The sequence below is a fragment of the Eleutherodactylus coqui genome, chromosome 1, assembly GCF_035609145.1.
Source record: "Eleutherodactylus coqui strain aEleCoq1 chromosome 1, aEleCoq1.hap1, whole genome shotgun sequence".
Classification (NCBI taxonomy): Eukaryota; Metazoa; Chordata; class Amphibia; order Anura; family Eleutherodactylidae; genus Eleutherodactylus; species Eleutherodactylus coqui.
In genome coordinates this window covers 462,678,124-462,699,926 of record NC_089837.1, presented here as the reverse complement: position 1 = coordinate 462,699,926, position 21,803 = coordinate 462,678,124, and the positions used below count along the sequence as shown (strand labels likewise).

At 41.8% G+C, this 21,803-nt stretch overlaps 1 protein-coding gene across 4 annotated transcripts in view; it reads left to right on the top strand.

Annotated features, from left to right (window-relative positions):
* ZNF385A (zinc finger protein 385A) overlaps positions 1 to 21,803 on the top strand; it is a 354,552-nt gene that overhangs the window by 310,933 nt on the left and 21,816 nt on the right. For all 4 annotated transcript variants that reach the window (XM_066584303.1, XM_066584302.1, XM_066584304.1 and 1 more), the window contains one exon: positions 11,365 to 11,527. In XM_066584303.1, the coding sequence (XP_066440400.1) occupies positions 11,365 to 11,527 (163 nt within the window). The remainder of the gene's footprint in view (positions 1 to 11,364; positions 11,528 to 21,803) is intronic.

Below are 21,803 nucleotides of genomic sequence, written 5' to 3'. Positions count from 1 at the left end.
TTTTATTAGTAATCAGTGCAAAAATCCAGGTAATTTCAAAAGGTTCACTTACTTTTTGTGCAACTGCAATTTCATTTAATTCTAAATTAATACTTATTCTTAAAAAGAATAAAGGATAACAACATTTTAAACAGTGATATGCAACTCCACCAGGGACATAGCAGTGTGGTGTGTAGAGGTAGCATTTGTACTCAAACCCTAGTACCTGTGGGGGCCGAAAAGGCCCCTCTGCCACATAAGGGGACAAAAATATTATGGGGACCCTTGTACAGAGTTAGCATTGGGGTTCAGGAGCTTTTAAGAGGACCCGTCATGTCCTCTGGTTAGCAGGACTGGCTGCAGAACTTTCCAGCTGCGATCCTACTGACTCTATTGCAACTTTTATTTTGTGTTTCTCACCCATCCCATACCTCTGACTCAGGGCTATTTCAGACGACTGTATATCGGCTCGGTTTTCACACCGAGCCAATATACGGTGTCCTTGTCTGCAGGGGGAGGATGGAAGAGCCAGAAGCAGGAACTGAGCTCCCGCCCCTCACCACTATTTGCAATAGGAGGGGGTGAGATGGAGGTGGAGCTCCACCCCCGCCCCTTCACTCCCATTGCAAATAGTGGCAAGGGGCGGGAGCTCAGTTCCTGCTCCTGGCTCTTCCATCCTCCCCCCCCCCCCTGCAGATAAGGACACCATATACTGGCTCGGTGTGAAAACCGAGCCGATATACGGTCATCTGAAATAGCCCTCAGTTAGAGGTATGGGATGGGTGAGAAACACAAAATAAAAGTTGCAATAGAGTCAGTAGGACCATGGCATCTGGGTCTGCCATGCTCTATGCTTGATAATAATAGTGATAATACATTGCAGTATGTAAGTACTACAATGTATTATCATACCCATTATAGGTCCACAGGTTTAAATCCCATGTATGGATATAAAATATAAAAGAAAAAAAATAGTAAAAATATTCCACGTAAAAAATCATAGCCATCATAGGTCCACAGGGTTAAGTCCCATAAAGGTATATAAAAAATATATAAAAAAATATACACGTGAAAAAAGTAGTAATAGAAAAATATTTTAGCGCATTTTCTGTCTTTGTGTAAAAAAAAAAATAAACAAGCAAAGAAACAAGTTTGGTATTGTCGCGCCCATAAACACCCATACAATAAATTGAACACACTTTTTATTCAGCATTGCAAACGCTTTAAAAAAAAAGCTAAGCAAGAAAACCAAAATGCCTTTTTTGTTCAATTCACCTGCCAAAAAATGCCGTAAGTACCACAAAATGATACTGATAAAAATTGCAGCTTGTAATGCAAAAAACAAGAGCTCAGAGACCTTGATGTAAAAATAAAAAGGCTTTGAACACAATATATATACATTTTCCAAAAAAATGGGTTTTATCATGCAAAAGGGGAAAACCTAAAAAATATATACTTTTGTTTTTGACGTAATTGTGCTAACAGACAGAGAAAAAATATAATGTACTTTATGCTGCATGATTAACGCTGTAATAAAAATATACAATGGCAAAATTGAGTTGCAATTAGAAGTGAGCGAGTATACTTGCTAAAGGCAATTGCATGAGCGAGCATTGCCTTTAGCGAGTACCTGCCCGCTCGAGACTGCAGGTTCGGGTGCAGGCACGGGGGAGCGGTGAGTAGCGGCTGTCAGGCTGTCAGTAGGGGGGAGCGGGGGGGAGAAAGGGAGAGAGAGATCTCCCCTCCGTTCCTCCCTGCTCTCCCCCGCCGCTCCCTGCCCGCCGCCGGCACCCGAACCTTCAGTCTCGAGCGGGCAGGTACTCACTAAAGGCAAAGCTCGCTCGAGCAATTACCTTTAGCGAGTATACTCGCTCATCTTTAGTTGCAATACAAAAAAAGAGATGCAAAAAATGGTACAAAAAAACCCAAAAAACTATAGCTCGCCGTGCAAAAAACAAATCCTCCTATGGCCATGTCAGTTTTAAAAATATATGTTATTGATTTTGAAAAGTGTGGATGAAAATTACCCAAAATTAGCTGTATCCTTAAAATAGCTGGATCGCCGAACTTTTGCAAAATATTCGGTTTGAACCAAACTAGTTCGAACCTATCCAGAAATCTCCCCAAAGCCATAAAACTGGTGTATAACATTGCCTAAGAGCCCTAAAAGCCCTGTATAACACCTCAGAGTCTTATACAGGGCTTTTATAGCTCTTCTACAGTGTTATACACCAGTGTTCAGGACTAGTGTTGAGCAAACCGAACCAGTAGAACCCGGTTTCGGGTAAAACTTTGCTAAAACCTTGGTTTGGGTTCGTGCCAAACCGAACTTTTAGCAAAGTTGAACTCAAAACGGATTTTCGTCTCGTTCAAGACTCCTTAATTTCTGCGAATATATGCACAAGACTTTGGTTAGAGGTAATAGAATAATGAGTATGTTGGTTAGTCGGTTATATTCTCTACACATAAAGAAGCGGCACCATATGAGGAAATGACTTGTCAAAAGTATAGCTCTAGTTAATAGCTTCCATCTATGCATCTTCAGGACACCAGGAACCGCTTGGAGAGTAGCGATCTGTAAAGTCAGATGAACACGGTCAGATGGAAATATTCTCCTAACCAGGGGGAATGTGCAGCATTTGCAATTATACTTTAATCATCTCCGCGGAAGTGCGATACAGTCTATAAGTTCTAACGAGCTGGCCCATCATTACAAGTTACCAATCAGTGCACTTCAATTACTGCTAGACACACAAGCCACAACTTAATTGTGTTTGTTGTGAGTAAACACATTTTCATATGGAGTTTATGAAGTATCATAATTATCGCATTGATTAAAAGTCAGTGATTATCTTGGCGTCATTTCATTTTCCGTTGGTTGGGCTTGTGGCTTCGTAAGTTCAGCCCCCCCACCCTGGCAGTAAGGTGCTTGACAGATTCTCTTCTGTCCCAGGAGACTTCTGCTGTGTTGTGGATGGGAGAAGCCAAGAATTTTTCAGAGGCGACTTCCTGTTAATCCCCAGTTATCTAAACACTGAACTGAGGCAGCGTGGGGAGATATTAAGCGTATGCCGAGTCAATGGCAGCCAAAAGGGAAAACTGCTTTCTCCTTCTGCTCCTTCGGATGTTTTTCTCTGCTTCTTTTTGCTATTTGCACTCACCATGTCCTTTGTTTTCTATTTTTTTATGGATTTTCTCTCTGCCCAGTCTTCAATATTGAATGACCTTTACTATGCTAGCATCTTTCATCTCTTCAGTTGGCCCATTGATATGCTATTCATTCCTTAATCATAGCCTTCTCCAATTTATCGTAAATCGGTCACTTATTGATATAACCGTATATGCAGTATTTTAGTCACTGTGATGTAAGTTTGTTGCGAATAAGGGCAACTAATGCCACCCATGTTAATGTTATACTGCAGCTATATGTTATACCCCAATATTTCATATTTCCAATATGGTCATCGCTCCTGACATGTCTGTTTTAGTAAGTCTAGGGCTACAGGCCAACTTTGATTGGACCATATTCTATTTTAGAACTCCATGTTGTGCCATTTCTGTTATATCTCCTAAAATTTATGAATTAATTGACAGCTAGATGTAACCAATTGGGGGGGAGGTCCCAGCACACTCTCACACGGTCCAATCAGTGTTGACAATGTCAGACTGAGTTTCGGACACACCCCTTTGATAAATGGAATGGTGACTTGCAGTTGTCAATTTATTCATACACTTCTAATGGCCCTTATACACATACCGAGAGTCCTTAAAATGACTGCATGAGCACTGACATCACGGCTAAGGTTGTTAGCGCTCGTTTCTTGCTTGGCGCATCACCTCCTATGGGAAGCATTTACATAGGACGAGAAGCCAGCGAGCCAATGAGGTTTTTCAAGCCGACTGAAAAGTCAGCCTAACAAATTGGAACGACTAATGAGGAGTTTTTCCACATTCACACTGAATGAATATCACTCAAATTCATTAGTTTCCCAATGTCTATAAGTCGTGATCACCCAAAAAGTTGCAACCAACCTGTTATTGAGTAGGTGTTCTTAAAGTAGTGATCGTTCAGTATATTTCACTGCAGACATTGCCACAAGTGTTCTTACTAAAGGATATCCTGAAAACATGAGGGGTCCGTGAGTACTGGGAGTGTGGGAAACACTACTGTAAAGTAACATCTACCCTGTTTCCCTGAAAATAAGACATAGCATGATTTTCCTGAATTTTTGAGGATGCAAAATGATTTTTCAGGCTATTTGAGGATGCTTGAAATATAAGCCCTACTCCAAATTTAAGCCCTGCTAACAGTTAATTTAAAAAAAGTCAATTTAAATAGTGTCCAGGCAGCTATACATGTAAAAAAGTTAAACCATTTTGAACAAAAATTAATATAAGACACTGTCTTATTTTCGGGGAAACACGGTAGCTGCAGCAGCCATTGAAAAAGCCTCAAAAAGTGTTAAAACAGTGTGTGCAGCTATAAAGCCACATCCCTTATTTCTGACCTCTTCCCCTTGTAAATATGGTGCATGAATGACCTAGTAGTGGTGGTCACAGAGGAGCATTGGCACCATGCCGTGAGGTCAAAAGAGAGAATGGAAGTGGTGGCCCTCCAAGTAGACAATATACTGCTATGATGTCAAATAATAACTGCACAGTGACATAAACGATGACTGTCACAGGTCAATAGTGTTATCACATCGGCGGCATGCGAAGATATTAGTTGGTGGTAAGTCCAAGAATTACTTTTGCACCCATTCCAGGACCTTCGAGCAATCCCTGTGTCCTAGACTCCCCATACAGTTCTCTAAATTCCCGTATAATACATAAAGAAAAAAAAATATAATGTTTTTTTTCCTACAATTTCCCATAGCCAAGAATAGACACATATCCTGAAATACTTCATACTCATGGTGTCTTGGATGCATGTTATCAGCAGGGCAATGAATGAGAGAGTGCTGCAGGAATGCATTTAATTTATAGAACATTATTGGTCTGTGTGAGCGAAAAGCCAAAAGTGACATACAACGAAATCTTGGCCAAGCCTTCGAGCTTTCAACACCCGTCCAAGCGCCAGCAACGGCTGTTAGTGTTTGAGCTGTTTTAGGAATCAGGCATGTAGTATTATAACTCGGGCTGATGATCCTGTGTATACTCTGTGTGTTTATGTGCATTCAGTTCTTCGTCTACACGGATGTACGTAGAGCGAGGAGCAATTATATAAACACTTCTCCTGCGTCTGCTGACTGCACAGTGTGGGAGCTTAAACTCAGATAGCTGACCCCGGGTCAGGAACGATAAAAATAGTTTATATAAAGTTTCCTGGTTGTATATATAACTTCTCCCTGCCTGACTTTTCCCCCCTCAGCTGACATCCTCAGCCATGTAGGGGCCAATTAATAAGGAATATTAAAGTAATGTATCAGCTTTTTTTTTTGCTAATTGAAAAACACTTAAATGGTCACTAACAACTTTTAGTTGTTTTCCAACAACTTGGGCTTATATGATAGCCGCCAATGTGATAATTAGCAAAACTGCTATTTATTTACCTAAAATTATGTTTTTGTGCTGAAAAATCTTAGGCTACCTATATACGCTTGTGAATGTGCAGATGAGAGGCGTTTCAAGGAATGCAATATTCTTTCCCACGCATTTAAAAGAGTGCGATTCATATTCGCTCAAGATTTGTGCATCTCGCAACGCACAGACCTTGAGTGAGTTTCTTGGCCATGTGAAACAGGCTTTAAGCGCTATCTTCCTTTCTCCTAGCTTGCTATCCGCTCTCAGTTGACTGACAGGAGATGTGGAGATGTTAGAACAGGAGTGGGAGAGGGAGACAAGTTAATTTGCTCATTTAAATGTATAGAGAGCAGAGGGGAGGAGGGAGGACAGAAGGAGAGACTCACAGACACTGCTTGCAAGCTAATAGTCACTTTTTATTGTTTTAGCTACAGAAATCACATCTTCACTGCTCAGCTTTGCTGTACACTACTGATTTTATGTCTGTGTGTGGGTTACAGACATTTAGAGGCCAGAATCTCTGCATTTCTATGTGTACAGTCTATAGGACACAGCAGCAGGCTCCTCCTACCAATCCTGAGTCAAACTACTGCCAAAACAAAGATAATTTCAAGATATTAGTTAATATTTTGACTAAATTACACAAGTTCAAACCCCACATCAAGGGTCGTTGCTAACTTGCAATAGCATTTACAAACATAGCACTGCAAAGGGGCAAATAAATCCGAAGTTCACTGCCAGCGGCCATAATTACTGATATACTTAGTATCTCTTTATGCATCTTTGTATTAGAATATCAGTAAATATGGCCACTGGCAGTCATATTTTCATTTTCCTTGCAGGGGGGCATCCTTCTTGCCTCTGTTTGGAGCTGTGGACCCAAAGGGTTGTGGGCATGCTCTGTGACATGTGTAAAGGTCACTCTTCAGGGAGTGGGGACCAACATACTTCAGATTTGATTTTTTATTTTTTTTTTAGATATGTTTTTCTCTGTTCGCATTGCTTTTACCTGCTAAGTTTTAAAATGAGAACGGAGCACATTTTGCCCTCATTTAAGTATTTTGGTTCTGCATACTAAGAAGAATCTTTACTATAATCATACTAACTCCTAGACTTCAAACTATTCACCATTCAGTACATGGATATAATCATATCAGGGAACAGTAGCACTTCAAAGAAATAACTCCAAATCTTATCTACCAGGATAGCCCATTATATAGATCAAGTGGGATGTCCTTCAGTCTCAGTGCTCCTAGTGTCATGTCTCAGCCCAATTTCTTGTGCAAGAAAATTGAAGATATTACATTGTCTACAAGACTCTATTAATCTGTACACCAGGAGGGGCACTGAAACATAAATATCTAGTTCTTATGGTTTGGCTGCATGAAGCTAGTGAGAGAGCCTTGATGATCTACACAATGAGTGACCCATGATAAGAGTTAATTGTTAGGAGCATCATTAAAAACTGAAAATGCTCTTAAACTGGCAGACTGTTTTTTTGCAGGGTGGTTTGCCATTGCCTTCCCCAGTCATCTTTTACTCATTTTACCAACCTCGGAAATATGGAAGGCTGAGTCAACCTTGAACCGGCTAGCTGAACCAATCGGGGATTGACCTTTAGGTCATGAGCGAGAGCTTAGGACTGCAATTCTGCTGCCTTAACACTCTCCTCAGGTGGGTCATGTGATCTCATTCTGACCACCTGACATTTACTTGGCTTTATCTTCTCTCAAATTCCTCTTTTTGCTGTCAGTATAATTCCTGTGTGATGGACCCTAGAGGGGAACAAAGAAACTTATATCACAGTTACTGCTGATGATTAGAGGCTCCTGTAACACAGTTATAATAAAGGACATAATAGCTCATCCTCCTAACTGTATACTTATAGTCTGTGGGTGATTTAAATAAATATAGAATACAGATAGAATACAGATAACAATGGCAGTGTCCTCCCTGCAGATATGGTACAGGCTCTGACTAGTAATATGGTGATATGCTGATGCATCATGGGATTGAAAATACAGAACAGTGAAAGAGAAAGCAGGGAGAAATCCCAACATTAGGATGGTGCCTGATCAGCATCAGACAGGAGACTGCACTGTATGGAAGTGACTGCAATCAGAGGTGTAACTTGAAGCTCCTGGGCCCCAATGCAAAATCTGTAACAGGACCCCAATTATAATGCTTTATTCATACTAATAGGCTTACTGTATGGAGAAGAGAGGCCTTATGAGCCCCTTAAAGCTCCTGGGCCCGGGAACAACCGCATCCCCTAAAGTTACGCCCCTGACTGCAATATATAGGAGACATCCAGAGCATGATAGTCAATCAGGTGAGGAGTGCAGAGATGGAAAAATGTGTTTTTGCCAGACTGGCCCTTTAAATGAAATGAATCAGCTAAGATAATGATGGTAGATTATTTACATCTCCTATCTTACAGTCAAACTGTAAGAAACTATAGCAGTTCTAGTCTTTGGAAGTTTTAGTAATTTTACTCCTAGTTCCCAAGGAGAAACTCCTACTTGACAGCAAATTCAAGACATAGAACAGACTTAGGGTTTGCTGTGCCCTAATTGTGCTGATCTCGCTGTTCTAACATTTTAGAAATATTTGTGAGATATTTTGTAACTTTTAGATCACTTTTTGCCAAATACTTCACGCTGCACGTAGCCAGTGAGATTCATTCTGCACATGACTGGATTAGTACATAAAATGTTACTATTTTCTTGGTGTTCCAAATGTTGCTAACTTCAAGTCAGCTACAATCACAGCTGAGCAATGCCAGTGCCTAGTTTTCCTGTTGAAACCGCAATGAACTCTGCAATAATTTGGGTCAAAATTATAGTCCAGTGGACTCTCCTATAAATCTGCAAATCCTGTAGTTTTGGGGTCAATAATAATAGAAGGATGTTTATGTACTATTGTTTGTAACCAAATGTATCATAGATCCAATATATTTAGAAAATGAAGCTACTTTAAAATTAGTCTTGATTAAAAATAGTCAACTGCTTGTGTATACAGCTCTTCTGCAGACTTAAGTCACCATGCTTGTAGGCTATAGTTTGGTCCTGTAGACCTGTGTTACTTCACTTCCACAGACGGAAGAGGGTACAAATGATTGCACGCAGGGTTGGCATTTATATTGGATTTACATTACATTATAATTAGAGATGAGCGAGCATACTCGTCCGAGCTTGATACTCGTTCGAGTATTAGGGTGTTCAAGATGCTCGTTACTCGTAACGAGTACCACGCGATGTTCGGGTTACTTTCATTTTCTTCCCTGAGAAATTTGCGCGCTTTTCTGGCCAATAGAAAGACAGGGAAGGCATTACAACTTTCCCTGCAACGTTCAAGCCCTATACCACCCCCCTGCAGTGAGTGGCTGGCGAGATCAGGTGTCACCCGAGTATAAAAATCGGCCCCTCCCGCGGCTCGCCTCAGATGCATTCTGACATAGAGGAGGGAAAGTGGTATCTTGGTGGAGCTGCTATAGGGAGAGTGTTAGGAGTATTTTAGGTTTCAAGAACCCCAACGGTCCTTCTTAAGGCCATAGAAATCGCAGATCGCACCTATGTGCGATCTGCGATTTCTGTTCTCTTCTCTATATGCGCTCAATGGGGCCGGCGGCAGCAGCGCCGACCCCATTGAGAACATATAGAAGACAAATCATTCTTCTCTGCCACAGCTGTAACAGCTGTGGCAGAGAAGAACGATGTTTGCCCATTGAATTCAGTGGAGCCAGCAATACAGCAGGTTCCACTGAAAGCAATGGACTGCCGGCGTGCGCGGGGATTTCAAGCCCTGCGTCCAGAAAGCAATGCTCTGCCGTGGACCAGGAGGGAGCGACAGCCTGCAGGAGCACCGCAGAACGTCAGAAGAAGTGAGTAATGATTTTTATTCTTTGCTCCACTGTATTGCCGGCGTATAAGGTGACAGTTGGGGGGTTGTCTTATACGCCCCGTCGCCTTATACGCCGGTATATATTTTTATTGTAACACATTTCTGGATGAATTGCAGGGAAGGGCTTATATATTTAAGCCCTTCCCGACAATTCATCCTGCGATCGCCGGCGGCCCATTGCTTTCAGTGGAACCTGCTGTATTGCTGGCTCCATTGAATTCAATGGGCAAACATCGTTCTTCTCTGCCACAGCTGTTACAGCTATGGCAGAGGAGAACGATCTTTACGCTGACAGTGCGGGGGGGGGGGGCACTCTTGCCGCTATTGTGGCTTAATAGTGGGACCTGTGAACTTGAGATGCAGCCCACCATGTAGCCCCTCGCCTGCACTATCCGTTGCTGTGTCGTTCCCATCACTTTGTTGAATTGCCCAGATTTTCACAAACGAAAACCTTAGCGAGCATCGGCGAAATACAAAAATGCTCGGGTCGCCCATTGACTTCAATGGGGTTCGTTACTCGAAACGAACCCTCGAGCATTGCGAAAATTTCGTCCCGAGTAACGAGCACCCGAGCATTTTGGTGCTCGCTCATCTCTAATTATAATACAATAACACCTGAAATATAGTAACTTTTTTCTTTCAGATTTAAGAACACTTGACTGAGCTCATGAATTTGCCATATAAATAGACCTCTATCTCTGATTCACTGCATTACAAGGCAGAATTACTATTCAATATGGTAGGAAGTTACAGTAGTTAAATGAGTTATTGGGGACAGAAATATTGAAGACCTATCCTTATAGATGGTCAATATCAGATTGGCTTGGCTCCTGGCACCTGTTTGAGATGGCCCAGTGCTTGGATGAGTGCTGCAGTTTCTTCATGGTCTACTAGGCACAGTGCTGTATATTGCACAGTAGCAGTACCTGGTATTGCAACTCAACCGCATTTACTTGAATGGGACAGAGCTGCAGAAAGGCCATGTGACTGAAGAACGCAACATCAAAGGCTGAAGAAGCAGAGGGCGAGCACCTTGGCCCCCTCAAACATACCAGACTAACATTAGTCTGTTAGTGATGACTTGTCCTAAGGATAGGTCATTAGTATTTAAGTCCTGGATAACCCCTTTATGTGAACTAAATAGATGATCATATTGACTGCCACCCAACTCCCAAGAAATGGCTCAAATACTTTTTTTTAAAAGGGGTTTCCGAATATAAAAAAAAAATTGCAGAGGGGCAGATAAAAAACCTATACTCACCTCTAAGTTGTCCCTAAGCTCACGGTTTTGGTTAGATCCTGGAAGCTACTGCAGCCGTCACACATGCCATTCATCTTCCATGTGACCACCTAGCCTCAGTGCTCATATGCCGTTCATGCAGACATGACCGCTAAGGCCAGTAAATGGCCATTGAATGGTATCTGACTGCTGCAGAAACTTCCTGCATTAACAGGACCGCAGCGGGTCATGCCATCTTATAATGTGGCCCCTAGTCCATTGGTTTGCTAACGGTAAAATATGTGGTCTCATATGCCTTGTACGAATGTAATCAGTAGGAGTTAAATCTAGTAATACATAGGGATTCCATTTAAATGTTCAGTTATTGGTCCTCCAGGAATTGCTCTGAGAACAACACTGATTTAATTGGAGGTGAATGTGCAGGGGAATAGAGCAAATTTCTTATTTAAATACTACAGCTTTCCATCCACCCTCCTGCTGTCACCAAATGCTGCTTTCACAGACAGAGTCGACATGATCTCACATCTAGTGACAGTTGGGCACAATAGCGTTACACAGCACCGCACATGACATGCGAAGCATTTGTAGCTCACGCAGACCCATCGCGGTCCGGTCCCTGGACGGGGATTCGCATTGCGCAAATATGATGCAACTTGCCATCATTAAGACTGTGCTAATTGTCCTAATGCAATAATTGTCATTATGTCTTTTTCTTGCAGAGCCAAGCTGAGGCACATTATAAGGGGAATCGTCACGCTCGAAGAGTTAAAGGGATTGAGAATGCCAAAACCCGTCAGAAAGAGGGAGGACAAGATGGAGACCGAAACACACCTATGATCAGCCCAGTGCCCAGCGTCAGTGAGAGTGATACAGACAGCAAAGGTGACTGAGATGTAACACTGCGTCTTCTTTCCTCATTCATCCATGCCAAAATGCGTTTGATGTCGTTAGGTCTACGTGCCAGGGTGATGTGCAAAGAGGCAATCTGACTGCAAACAATGTCAGCACATCTCAACCTCAAAGTATTTACCAACATGTTTGGACAATCTCCAAGTGCAAGCAAGGCTGACTGCTTCCCATTTTTCAAAATCACCCTGCTGTATATCTATCCAATTAATGTCTGTGCCAAGAATGTCCTTCGGGATGGAACTTTACAGTCAGAGCCGTAGCTAATCTAAAGCCTTAGTAAAGATTCAGTTTGTGCCCTAACCCAGTATCTAAGTACCGATGTAGCAAAACTGAATAGTAAACTGTGGCACAGAACTTTTTCTTGCCCTCTCAATAGCTTTTCAATGACTTTTATGTTACAGTGAGATAACTTATTAGCATTGGGTTAAATTTCGCTACATCTCTTACCAAAGTGGTTTTTGGTGACCAATTTTGACATCCAGTTCTATGTCAAGTTGTGTAGTTAGAAACAAATTTCAAAGCTACCAATGGAGTAAGTCTCACAACCATAGGGAAGTTAGGAAATAGCATAAGGACCCACCGAGGGTGTAGTATCCAATCATGCCACACTAATAATCCACAAAAAAGCCAAATTGGTGTATATTAGGTGTGGGCACTACAGCTACAGCTCTTCTGCAGGCAGCTTATTTGGGCAGCCAACTGGTTCTTCATGCCAAATGGGGCAAGGCAAAAATATCAAATAGAAGAAACAAAAAAAAGGGGCCTCAAAAAATGTATCAAAAGCATCAATATTAGATAAAATAACCAAGATTTCTATTTACTTCAGAGGAGAGCCCAAGTAGCATAAACCAGCTCAACCCGTCAACCCCTCCAATCCAGATGGGCATTCAACCAATCTTGGAGATCAGTACATTTTCAGAAGGACTTATTGTAATAAAACTATTAATGTCCCCAAAAAGCTTTGAGACATTTATTGGTTTATATCAATAAATTCTCCTGAAGATTTATTGATCTCCAAGAGTAGGTCCAATATTTGGTTCATTGAGTGTCCATCTAGATTTGAGGGGTTTAGCTGGTTAATGCTAGTTGGGATCTTCTCTGAAGTGAGTATAGTTTATCTAATATTGATGCTATTTAGACATCCTTGGATGGGCCTGTTTTTTGTCTTTTCTCCTTAAACTCTGTGTCAAAGATATTTTGATAGGCTAGCCAAGTGATCAGGCTGTAAATCAGATCATGATTGAGATTCAATATTTCATATGTTGAGTTTCATGATATTTTACAGACCAAGCTGTTTATACCACGTTTCTGATTTATAAGAGCCTTAGATTTTGGCGCATGGCATCTTGGACGCCAATATGTGTGACTTTTTGCTCTTTTAAATACAGCCTGAAGATGCGCCAAGTGTATTAGGAGACTCTTAATAGAGTTGTCACTTCACGGCAGTGCAATCTTTACTTAGACGGACATATACAGTAAAGCCATTCATTAAAAGACTCAAGTTAACTTTTGCTGCAACTATGAATTTCACACATTAGACAGATACCTACAGAAGGCCAGGGCTACATGGTGACTTCGTCTCGCAACGTGGGTCATGTGACCAAAGACTATGGCAAAGTCCTGCCACCCCCTAATAAAATTATTGGCTGCGGCACTTACGTGAAGAATGAATAGCGTGTAACTGCTGAAGGAGCTTCCAGGACTTGTGGGGGCCCTGGATTGGCAGAACTTTCTTTCTTTTCTACCGTTGTCTGCTGTCTGGAAATGTTTTAAAAAACTTCGCCAACCACTTTATTTTTGGAGTTCCAATTTCTACATAAGTAAATCACTCAAGAGATTCTACAGTAGTTACATGTACACATTATGGGACAGATATTCAGGTGCACATATATACCGCTAGCTTGCAATGACACAGAAGGAAACAGAAGCACCTTATCGTGTGTTTTATCATATTATGTTTTTTTTCTCTTCATATGAAATATTTGGATTAATTGCTGTAGCTTTACGGCATTCCCCAGGGACCTCATTTTTAGGGCGTAGGACATTTAGCTGTTTTGTAACTGGGGGAGATGTTAAGTTGCGCCAATTTACTCAGAGGTTTACTAATTATACTTTAAAACTCTCTCTTTCCATATGAGCCTGATGTAACATATTGTCAAGGGAGCATTAAAGGGGTTGGCGGTCGGATATTAATTTATACAATTTAGAGCCAAATCACTTAAAACAATAAAAGAATCGGGTACTTATCCTCAGCCTCCAGCCCTGTGATTCACCCGGTCAAGTGACTGTTGCCTGCCGATCAGAGATCACACTGTCCCCTTTCTGAACTTCTGGCATCATGGCGCCTCAGATCTTATTGGTTTCCATTAATTTTATTGATTTGGCTCTACATTTTAAAAGTTAATTTCTACGGACAACCCCTTTAACCCTTCACGTCCTAGAATCCATGTCTAGTTTAAGAAGCAAAAAGAAAGTTGACCCAGCTCACCGCTAGTAGAGCCTATCAAGCTCAGTCGACAGAACCCGCATGGACCAAGCATATGACAACTTGTACGAAAAACTGATCCTGCTCCACGGAGTAAAACACATGACTTTCATTGGAAAAAAGGCATAAAATCCAGAGAATGTAGATGGCAAATGAACACAGACAGAAGCGTTTCAGGCGCGCTATGTCCCCCAAGGGTGTGCGCCTATTTCATGCCTAGTTTGCATTATGCAACAGAACTGTTTGTACTCTGTCACACTTTAAGTTTTTCATCACATCAAAAAAATGTTCTCACCAGCTTTCAACATTAATTCTTTATATTTCAGCTATTTAATGCTCGGCTGCCACCTGACTTACTTCCTATACTAAATGTAGTTTTAAAATGTACACATTCTGTCCACCTTCTTTCATTGTAGACTTTTAAAGTGATGTTACATATGAGCTTAGAAGTAGAACATGCAGCATTATCATTCATCAAGATTATACTCTTTGCATCGATGGTCCCAACCTAGAATTCCATGGGGTTTATGATGTGGGAGGCGTTATCGAGACACGCGCCATTCTGCCTGTATGATGATGCTATTGTTCTCATAGGCAGATTTGGGAAGACGTTAACCCAGCTAGGGCCGATCTAGAAGTATCTCCTGCCAAGGAACCAGATCTTATTCTACACAGTAGACATCTACATTGCTATGTTGACTTACATAAGCGAATGATGAAAAAACAATCTCCAACCTTGAGCTACGATAAAATCTCATGGGCATTTATTTGACCTTGAAAGCAATGAAGGTTCAGAATGAATGTATCAAATGGTCCGAGCAGATGAACATTACACAGCTATAGGTTAATAGTTAGAGTGATTGATAAAGAGTTCCCTCTCCAGAAATATCAAGTATTAACAGCAAAGATATGATTGCTTATTCTGGAGGACCTCAGATCTTCTGTTCTTTACATAGACAGCCCATTGATTTCGGTAGTGATACTGCTGGGGAACTAAACACTTAATGACAAATTCACAAATTAAAGCTCATTGCTGTGAGTCATAAAAATGGGAAACTGTATATTCAGATCATTGTTGGAGGACCCTTATAACAATAAGAAAGTGTCAAAAGTGGAAAAGCTCTATAAGGCTGGGACCACACTTCGTGTTTGACCACCATTTAATGTATACACCTGGAAAAGCTTCCCACTTATGCATTAAATGGAGGCTGAGATGGATGCCTAATAGAGATGAGCGAGCACCAAAATGCTCGGGTGCTCGTTATTCGAGCCGAGCTTTTTGTAATGCTGGAGAGCTCTGTTCGAGTAACAAACCCCATTGAAGTCAATGGGAGACTCGAGCATTTTTCAATTCTCTCTCTCTCTCTTCAGAGCACCGCCTGGTGCTCACTCGACTAACGATTAGTTTTGAGTATGCTAATGCTCAACCGAGCATCAAGCTTGGACGAGCATGCTCGCTCATCTCTAATGCCTAACAGTGGCATTAGACACATGTAGCCTAAGCCATATTCACACCTGATTTGGACCTTCAGTATATTTTTCATCGTTTGGCTCTGTTACAGGAACCAAATAGCGAAAATAGTGGGAGCATCCAAGTCAGCACATTCTTGACCCAATCGGCATCGTAGAGAACCCATTGACTATAATAAGGCTTGTGTGGCTTTCAGCGTGCCACACAAAATGTTTTCAGATGAAATAGTGCAGCATGCTACATTATTTCATCTGGGATCTCATGCTGGATCTGCAGTGGAGGCTCCTAACATGGCTTAACACGGGATCCATTTAATGCGAGTTTTTTTTTGCAGTTTGCAACTGTTAGGCATCCATTTAAAGGTGTTTTCCAGACAAATTGTATTGGTGACCTACCCTTAGGAGGATCTCCAGCGATCAGTTGATAGGTCAGCCCTCTGTCAGTGCAGTGGGGTCAGACAAACCACTATGTCAGAGGCATAAGCATCATAGAGGGCTTCACTCCCATTGAGGCAAGACATCATTGTGGCTGGTGATTACCTTAGGTTGTGGGCCACTTGTCCGAGTGCTGTTGTGGCATTGTGAATTTGAAGCATCCCATCCCAATAATGACATCTGACCCCACTGCGTTAACAGCAGACTAGGCCAACAGCTGATTGCTGGGGTTTCAGAGCAGTGAGTTCCTGGGGATGAAATATTGATGATAGGTCCCCAATAGTATTTGTCCAGAAAAATCCCTTCAAACATATCCGTCATTGATAGGCTATAATGCATTTAACGGATCTGTCATAGAAAAAACTATAGAAATGCTCATGACATATCAGTTGAATGCCATACATTTGCATTTGTCACTTATAGGCTGATATAGTATCTTTTTTATGGCTCTATTTCTTTACAGAACTCCATGGGATGGAATAGTGTAGTCTACTATAATGTACAATCCAGAAAGAAAATAGTGTCCCTGACCGATGGAGGGCAGACAGAGGCCATACACATTCTAATAATGGACTCCAATGACGACAATGGACCCCAATGGACATGTTTAGCATGTATGTCAGGGGCTTTCACAATGCACATGCTAAACAATGGCAAAATACAAAGTGTTCGCCCAGCCTAATGTCTGCCTCTGTTTTAGTTGTAGCTGTGATTATTAGTAATACACAAATCCTCTTTGATGGGTATAATTGCTGTGGTTATAAATAGTTTATATTTGGTCTATCAATTCTAAAGGAAACTGAAGAGAATCTGATTTTCCTGTAATTGCCTTCCTTTGTTCTTCCACCACATTTGCTGTAAACTGGTGAAATTATGCAAGCATCTTTCCCAAATTGAAATGTATTCTATTCTATTATATAGTAACACAGCATGTAAGACTGAAAAAAGACATATGCCCATCCAGTTCAGCCTATTATCCTGCAATGTTGATCCAGAAAAAAGCAAAAAAAACCCCTATGAGGTAGAAGGCAATTTTCTACATTTTAGAAGAAAAAAACTCCTTCCCGACTTTAAATCTGGTAATCAGATTAAATGTCAGAATTAACGACCCTTCTGAAGTAATTAGTCACTATAAGGCCTTAGTCACACGGGCGTTTTTTCACGCGCTTTGCGGATCGCATGACGGATGCGCATCCGCAAATCGCGTGACCGGTGCGCGCAAGTCGCCCGCAAATCGCCCGAAAATCTGCTCCTAGCCGCGTTTCATTAGAAACGGGCCGGAGCTGTCCAGCGCATTGCATTCAATGGAGACGGCAATAGAGCTGGCTCCATTTAAAGCAATGCGCTGCGGGCGAGCCCGGGATGAATTGTCGGGAAGGGCTTAAATATATAAGCCCTTCCCTGCAATTCATCCTAAAATGTGTAAAAATAAAAAATATATATATACTCACCTTCTCCCGGCAGCCGGAGCTCGTGAAGGGGGTGTGAGTCAGACCTGCCCCCTGATTGGCTCAGCACTGAGCCAATCAGAGGCATGTCTCACTCACACCCATTCATGAATTCATGAATGGATGTGAGTCAGACCTGCCCCTGATTGGCTCAGCGCTGAGAGGCAGCAGTCACTCACCCATTCATGAATTCATGAATGGGTGTGTGAGTGAAGCCTGCCTCTGATTGGTCAGGGCTGTGACCAATCAAGGGAGATCATTCAGCAGGCGGGGATTTTAAAGCCCCGCCGGCTGAATAGTGCCGAGAAGCAGTTCAGGAGAACTGACAGCGGCCGCGGCTGGACTCCGGCTGCAGCGGAAAGGTAAGTATACAATTTTTTTTTATTTTAACACATTTTAGGATGAATTGCAGGGAAGGGCTTATATATTTAAGCCCTTCCCGACAATTCACCCCGCGCACGCCGGCAGCCCATTGCTTTCAATGGAGCTGCTGTATTGCCGGCTCCATTGAATTCAATGGGCAAACATCGTTCTTCTCTGTCACAGCTGTTACAGCTGTGGCAAAGAAGAATGATTTGTCTTCTATATGTTCTCAATGGGGTCGGCGCTGCTGCCGCCGGCCCCATTGAGCGCATATAGAGAAGAGAACAGGAATCGCAGATCGCAGATAGGTGCGATCTGCGATTTCTGTTCTATAATTTATCGGACGAGCGCATAAAAAGCGCTCATGTGTCCGATACCATTGCAAAGCAATGGTTTTATAAAATCGCCGGACGCATGCGCATGCGCAAATCGCGGCTAAAAACGCCCGTCTGACTAAGGCCTAACATGTAATATTGTTACATTCAAGAAAGGTGTCCAGGCCCCTCTTGTACTGTTTTAGTGAGTTTGCCATCACCACATCCTCAGGCAGAGAGTTCCATAGTCTCACTGCTCTTACAGTAAAGAACCCCCTTCTATGTTGGTGTAAAAACCTTCTTACCTCTAGAGATAGAGGATGCCCCCTTGTTATAGTCACAGTCCTGCATTTAAACTCTGTAGATGATGGGATAGATCTCTGTATTGACCCCTGATATCTAATGAATGATCTCTGCATTAGGAACAGCTGGCATATGACATATTTGCGATAAGTAACACAGTACCATGTGATGGCAATGTCACAGTCTGCTCTCAGATACTGTGCTGATTTCTCCTCTGTGCAGCACAAAGCAACATTTGGCAGTCAAGGGTAAATGTGGTGACTTGAGACACTTTGACTACAGGCGGATTGTTGGTGTCTCAAGGTGTTGTGCCAGTATTTCTGAAACAGTCACATTTGTTGGCTGCTCCTGAGCCATGGTAACAAGAGTGTAACAGGATTGGTTGAACCATTGATAGACATCTGCCAGAAAATCACACAGTGGCCATGTTTGGTTGAGCCTAGAGATAAGCATGAGGCAGCATATCTGGTACTGGTACCTCAGCAATGATGTGCCTCAATGGACCAACTGACCCAGAAGTACAGCAGCAGGGAAGTTAGACAAATTTCCACAATGATCATGCAACATGCCTTGTACTGACTGCGGTTCAGTAGCCAAAGACCGATAAGAGTGACCCTGGTGACCCCTTGTTAACTTGGACACATGGCAGAAGGTCATCTGGAGTGACAAGTGTAATTTTCTGCTGAATTATATGGATGGCCAGGTCTGCATCCGGTGTAAAGATCATGAAGCTATATCCCATGGGTGTACCGATGGGGTTCAACAGCACCACTGGTCAGGGTGTTATGGCACGCATTTTCTTGGCATAGCCTAGGACCATTGGTCATCATACCCCAATCCTTGAATGTTAAACACTACAGAAACCTGTTAGCTGACCATATCTTCAGTCTCTCCTGTCCACAGTGCTATTCTTCAGTAGGACAATGCTCTGAGTCATCAAGTTCAGATCCCTAGAGAGTGGTTGGAGAAATATGACAATGCATTCTCCACCCTGCCTTGACCCCCAATCTCACCCCAAACTGTAACCCCATTGAACATGTTTAGGATATGTTGGAAAGGGCTATGTAATCTGCTCACACTTATGTGCGCCAACTGATGGAGCTGCTGTAGGGGTCGAGTTGAGAATAGAGGAAGTTTGCTTCCTTGTGGAATCTGTTCCCTGATGTCTGAAAGCCGTTTTGGTGGACCAACCCATTATTGAGTAGGTGTTCCTAATGTAGTGATGATTCAGAGTATTTATACATAGTTATTAGGTCACCATTAACTTTCTTTTTTCTAAACTAAATAACCTCAATTGGCTAGGCCAGGTACATCTAAAGTGAGGGTATTATTTAAAATAGGTATGGGGAAGTTGATGTTTTATTGGGGACTTGTGAGCATTTTGGTAGTGGATATTGGGTTTATCATGATACGTACCAACAAATCATCATCCCGACTGCAAATCATGAGTTCTTTATAAATCGAATATTTCTCTACAATCATACATACAGAATAAGCATATTTTAAAAATAACCACTAAATGTTCATCATTTCTGTCCATACATTGATTCGATGAATACATGGCTAAGGGTCTTGTATCATAAATCCTACGAGCAAGTTGCTGAGTTAATTTCCTAGGAGCAGTGGGGATCCATCATTTTGACATCTGCTCATATGGGCTTGTTTCCTTCTCGATAAAAAGAATCTTCTCACCTGAGACACATCACAGTATTTATCTTTTTGACAGTCCCCAATTTCGTATGTGACACTTATATAACCTGTCCAGATTTTTACACGGGTCCTCTAATAATTGCTCCTGTTTTTCTCTATGTTTGAAATATTCATTTCCTGTAGAGGTTCTGACACGAGGTGCTTCCAGCCAAAACTCAGATTTGCTGTCAAGTGTTAAAATTTGGCACTTGGTTGTATGTGCTAGCGCTCCAGCCAAATGTTGATGATGCCTGGTTATGACATAATCTTCACCTTATGTAAACCTAGCTCGAAGGTTGTACCAAGTTCCGTTTCATTCAGTAGGACCTTTCATGTAGCTTCCAGGTAGGCAACTAATGTCAAGATAGACTTGTAGAACATCTTGAAAGTAGTTTGCATTTCCATAGTTGGCATCGAGATTCTGACTCCGCTTAAAAAATGGTCCTGGCTTTTGTATTGAATATAATTCCTACAATATGTTTCGGGCTGCGAGGTGCATTAATACTCTTAGCTTTGGCTTCGAGACAGGAAGAAAGGCGTATGCCTAAGCTTAAAAGAGTTAAATGTGTAATTATTCCTCCAGCTGCGGTCACTTATCGAATGTTGGATAAATTCCCTGAGAAATCTATCCACCAAAAAGCATTACACATATCCTTCAAAGCAAAGGAACATGTTCCTCGGTGCCCTCACTCTTTATTTCACCGCACATGTGCGTCTCATTACATCTAATTGTCTGTGATGAGGTTTGTCTGTCTTTATATGAACTTAATGCATCATTCACATTCAAGCCTCGAGTTAAATTAGCCATCTTACTTGTGTTATGAGGATTTACGTACAGGCTTATAGCAGTAATAGGCATATATGCATCTGGGTATAGTGGGAACAGGGAAGAAGTTCTCTTTTTATCAAGGACGTACTACATGATGGTCTTATGTCTTAATCGAAAATGAAGGTTGAGCTTGATGGACCTTTCTTTTTTTTTCTCAACCTATGTAACTATCAGCGGTGTTGGACCAGATTGTTATTGCATGAAAACTGCAAATACTCTTGCATACGCCAAGTTTATGTTGTCTCCAAACTGTTTTACGACATTCACTCTCAATGGCGATGAGGCCTGCCAAGCACTGTAGACACGTTCAGAAACATTCTGTGACGGTCAATAAGCAAAAGACCATAAAACGTTTTATAGCTAAGGAATAATTTTTCCATTTCGTCCTAAAATAAACTACGGTACTTTTGTAATATCCTTGGAGTGAGAAATGATTTGCGCGTGTTTCTAGGTTCATTCTGCGTATTCATTCATGTTCCCGCATCACAATCTTGCGCAATCTATTGGCGACGTTTGGGAGGATATACTAATAAATTGCCAGTTCATAACACTACACTTTAATATAGAGCAGTGAGTACCTGGCATCCATGTCTGCCAGTTCTTAGCTCTTGGCATCCTATGCTCAGGATAGCCCCATGTTTCTTCCAAGACGTTCTGCTGTTCTACTTTTGCTCGTTTACTATTCCAAGGCTTCTGTTGTTATATGACTTTGGTGTGCATATCAAACCATGCGGCGTTGAGATGCTTCCCAAACTCCGTGCTAGACACCTTTCTATAGGTCATGGACACATGTTACTTTATATTACTCTAGGCTTAAGGTAGAGAATGATATATACTTCATTGTTAACCATGGCTGCCATAGTATTGTGTTGCGGACAGGATTCCTAGAGTATTGCCCTTTTGCCAACTAAAG